Source organism: Cyrtonyx montezumae, unplaced genomic scaffold (assembly GCF_038088225.1).
Source record: "Cyrtonyx montezumae isolate F1298 unplaced genomic scaffold, pur_monq_1.0 scaffold_2, whole genome shotgun sequence".
NCBI classification, from domain to species: Eukaryota; Metazoa; Chordata; class Aves; order Galliformes; family Odontophoridae; genus Cyrtonyx; species Cyrtonyx montezumae.
This window is the reverse complement of record NW_027071936.1, coordinates 44,211,984-44,216,164: the sequence shown is the minus strand read 5'-3', so window position 1 is coordinate 44,216,164 and position 4,181 is coordinate 44,211,984. Positions and strand designations below refer to the sequence as shown.

The 4,181-nt window shown below is 51.0% G+C and overlaps 1 protein-coding gene across 1 annotated transcript; it reads left to right on the top strand.

Moving 5' to 3' along the window:
* The first annotated feature begins 938 nt into the window (after window positions 1-938).
* On the top strand, window positions 939-3,920 carry RASL11B (RAS like family 11 member B). The gene is made up of 4 exons (XM_065737026.1): window positions 939-1,069; window positions 1,148-1,204; window positions 1,816-1,892; window positions 2,762-3,920. The coding sequence occupies exons 1-4, from the start codon at window positions 946-948 to the stop codon at window positions 3,227-3,229; spliced, it is 726 nt and encodes a 241-aa protein (XP_065593098.1). The 5' UTR covers window positions 939-945; the 3' UTR covers window positions 3,230-3,920.
* The last annotated feature ends 261 nt before the right edge of the window (window positions 3,921-4,181 follow it).

The following is a 4,181-nucleotide window of genomic DNA, read 5'->3' as shown; positions in this document are numbered from 1 at the left end:
TTTACAAATGGAAACCATCATCACCTCCTCTTGTTCTGGTGCTGGCAGGGAGAGCAGTCCTTGTGCTGCATCCAGCACTGCATCCAGCCTGGCTTGCTATTCATAGCATCTACACTCACATTTATAGCCGGGAGAGCAGCAGCTTCTGAGGGAGCAGCAATCTGCTGCATTGTATTTGAGAAACCTTTTTCCATATGCAAACATAACTTTGCAGCTCTGCACGAGCTCTGCACAAATGCTCATCTGCTGTGACTCTGAGTGCCTTTGGCCAGGGCCACCGGGACACCCCAGTTACACCCCAGCTCTCTTCTAACGCTCTCCCTGATGTGGTTTTGAGCCAAACTTTGGTTCTATTTCTCCTTCTTAAGAAAACTAGTGCAGTTGTGTGGTGAAGCCCATCTTCCCTGGATCCGCACAGTGACCCTACCATGATCCCCTCCCTCATCTCAGGGGGTTGGACTCGATGATCTCTAGAGGCCCCTTCCAACCCCTACAATTCTGTGATTCTGTGATCTGCATTCCCCTTTTATTTTCCAATCTTTAGCAGTCTCTATGTCCATACTGATGTTGCACTTGATTTTCCCACTCTGTTTCTGCATCGCGCTGCGGATGAGAGGCACGCTGGTGTCAGTTTGGCAGGACGGAGCTCCTCAGCAGCACCTGTTCAGCAGCTCTTGAATACGGGGGTGCCCGACACCCGAGATACCGGCTTCGGCCCTCATTTTTGCGCACAACCCCCCTCAACCTCCAGTCACCTCAGCCCCCACCTCGGCCCCCTCAATGCGGGGTGTGTGTGGGGGGGGATGGGGGCGTGGCCGGGACCCGCTCGGCGCGCGGATTGGCTGCAGGAAAGGGGGCGGGGCTTGGGGCTGGCGGGGGCCGGGAAAAACGCGGCGGGAACGGCGGCGGCGTCATTGTGAGCGCGGGGCTGCGCGGGGCTGCGCCATGCGCCTGACGCACAGCATGTGCACCATCGCCGAGTGCGCGCCCGGCGGTGACGGCTGCCCCGCGGCTCGGCCTCGCCTGGTCAAGATCGCCGTGGTGGGGGGCAGCGGCGTGGGCAAGACAGGTGAGGCGGGGAGGAGAGGGGGGGATATCGGGGCCGGGGCGGCGGAGCTCGGCTAACGCTCTCCGTGCCTGTCCGCAGCGCTCGTGGTGCGGTTCCTGACGCGGAGATTCATCGGGGACTACGAGCGGAACGCAGGTGGGCAGCGCGGGCGGGCGGGGAGGATCGGAGCCCCTCGTGGGGGATGTCTGGCGGTAGTGCCCCGCTTATAGCAGGGCTGGTTTTTGTTAGTGTATTTTTTTTAATCTAAGACGATACGATGTGATGTACTGCTGGCGATTGGGGCCCTGCCGAGCTCGGTGCCGGCGGCCGAGCGATCGGGGCGGCCGCGGTTCGTGGGAGGAGATGGGGCGATGCTGAGCGCTGCCTGGGGAACAAAAGCAGCCCCGGAGCCGCACAGCCCAAGCGGAGCGGTTATATCCGTAACCCAGAGAGGAATGGCTTTAGAGGCGTGGAAACGCTGCCCGGCATACCGCCCTTCTGTACCAAGGGCCGGCTGTTCTGCACGGCACTCCTTTGGAAGTGGCAGAGCTACGTGGTGCTGAACGCCCGGCTTCAGGGCCAGCTTAAATCCCAGGCTTGTTAAATCCCAACGCTGGTGTAAGCAGTCATAAACCCCAGGCTTCCAGTAACACTATTACAAGCCAGCTAAAGAGTTTAAGCACTCAACCGGAATGATTAACGGGTACCCAAAGCAGCGCAGTGTGTCTGAGGAGTACGTGTGTGTGAACCTGTTGCTGTTCTGCCAGGTAACCTCTACAGCCGGCACATCCAGATCGACGGCGAGCTGCTGGCCATCCAAGTGCAGGACACCCCGGGTGTGCAGGTGAGTCAGGTGCACCCACGCAGACACTGGAGCAGCCCCAGGTTGGTGTGCATGTCCATCTGCTGCAGCACCTTGTTCTGCTCTTCATAGCAACGTTCTGCCGTCTGTTTCAGTGCCCAGCTCTGGGTAGGAGAGCTGGCAACCTGAGCTTTAGCCATAGCTGCCAGACCAATGGGTTGGGTGCCTGAAGTTTGCTGGTAGTAGAAAACCCCTTGCCGTTTTGGGTGAATTGTTTGTACGTTGGAGGCCCTTTGCTTTGGAACGGCTGAATTACTGAAGTGTCTTGTTGCCATATATTAGGAACATTAGGTGGAAGAAAGCCAGCTCACTTTGTGTAAATGTGGTACACATGTGGAAGAAAACGTCGTGGCTACTGCCCAACAAAACTTGTACATTTATATAATAAAAAGCGAAGTCTATGGCATTGGAGCCGTGTTCATTAGGATATTACAGTTTGAAGTTCTGAACATATGTACAGACCTGAGCAGTGCTGGAGTTTTGCCTTTTTGAACTGGGCAGCACTCCAGGTCTAAATGCTTCCAGCTCATATCTTTGCTTCCCTAGACTTACTGTCTAGCCAGTTAATTTCCCATTCTGTGGAACTACAAAGTCTTTCTCTGCATGCAGAACGGCTCAGGTCAATTTTATGTTTGAGCACAGAAAACTCCAGTGTTAAATTCCAGTTTTTTGCAGCTGAATCAACATATGTATTTATTCAACACTCTCAGATTAAGTTTTGTACTTACAATGTGAAATGCAGATGCATATGTCCAAAGCTGTAAAATGCTACTTAGATTTAAAGGCTAAAGGAACCTTTTAAAAGTCTTTTACGACTTCAACCGGCTAATTTGAGACTGTTCACTCTACAGATCCATGAACACAGCCTGGATTGTAATGAGCAGCTGAACAGATGCATTCGCTGGGCGGACGCCCTGGTGATCGTCTTCTCCATCACAGACTATAAGAGCTATGAACTGCTCAGTCACCTATACCACCACATTCGACACATGCATCCGGGGAACGCTGTCCCTGTTGTCATTGTAGCAAACAAAGCTGATCTCTTGCATATTAAAGAGGTGGAGCCTCAGCACGGACTTCAGCTGGCCAACATGCTGGGCTGTGCTTTCTACGAAGTGTCTGTCAGTGAAAACTACAATGATGTCTTCAATGCCTTCCATGTCCTCTGCAAAGAAGTCAGTAAACAACAGACCACCAGCACCCCTGAGAGACGGAGAACTTCTCTCATTCCACGGCCCAAATCGCCCAATATGCAGGATCTGAAGAGGAGGTTTAAGCAAGCTCTGTCTGCCAAAGTGAGGACTGTCACATCTGTCTGACTGCAGGGCTGAGAATAGGTGTTGTTCTTCCCAACGCCTCTCCCAAGTTTGAAACCAGGGGTGTCTAACACTGGCATGTCTGCAGTCTGGTATTGTGACAGGATGGTTCAGACAGCGATCTGTGTGGCTGCAGAAACAAGTTGCTTGAGCAATGAACAGTGGCAAATGGGAAAAGAATAAAAACAATAAACCCCACAGGAATAGTCTTGAAATGGTTCTAGGATGTAACTTGTAGAACGAGTATTTTCACTTGGAAATTGAACTTTCCAATAAATGCCTTTTTCTCCGACAGAACAGATCTGGCTTAATGTTTGTGCAGAGACAATCTTTTAGCTGTGACTCTCAACTTGTACTTGAGCAGTTCACTGTTCCGAAGTAACCACTCCTGTTTTACAACACTCTCACTTGGAGGAAGGACAGCATGATGTATCTGTTCAGTTTATTGCACAGTAGAGCTGTTTATTTCCCTTGTATTTCAAAACAAACGTGAAAACAGACAACTGTTCTGTAAAAATAAGTGTGAAATAAGTGGATGTGACTGGGTATCATGACTGTACACAAGGATCCTTTATTTTTTTACTAGCTATGTTATTGCTGACAACTTGACCGGACTCTTTGTATGCAAAACTATTGTGCATAGGGTGTAAACATATCTAATTACAAATAACTGGTGCATCTTTCTTACTGTCTGGAGGGAAAAAAAAAAAAAAAAAAGCAACTGTCCAGACTGTGTGATCTAACACAGAGCTTTTGATGAATAAGCCTGGAGTTAGAGGGATAGTCCATTACAGCTGCCAGTGCAAGACACTCTTCTCCTTTCTGTGTTTCCCTGGTGTATAATAGGCAGAGAAAGAACCTGTGATTGAGCTCGATGAGAACCATGTCTGCCCCAAGGCAATGAAGCTGGCTGTTTGTTCAGGGCTGAGCCGGTCCCTATTCATCCTTAAAACAC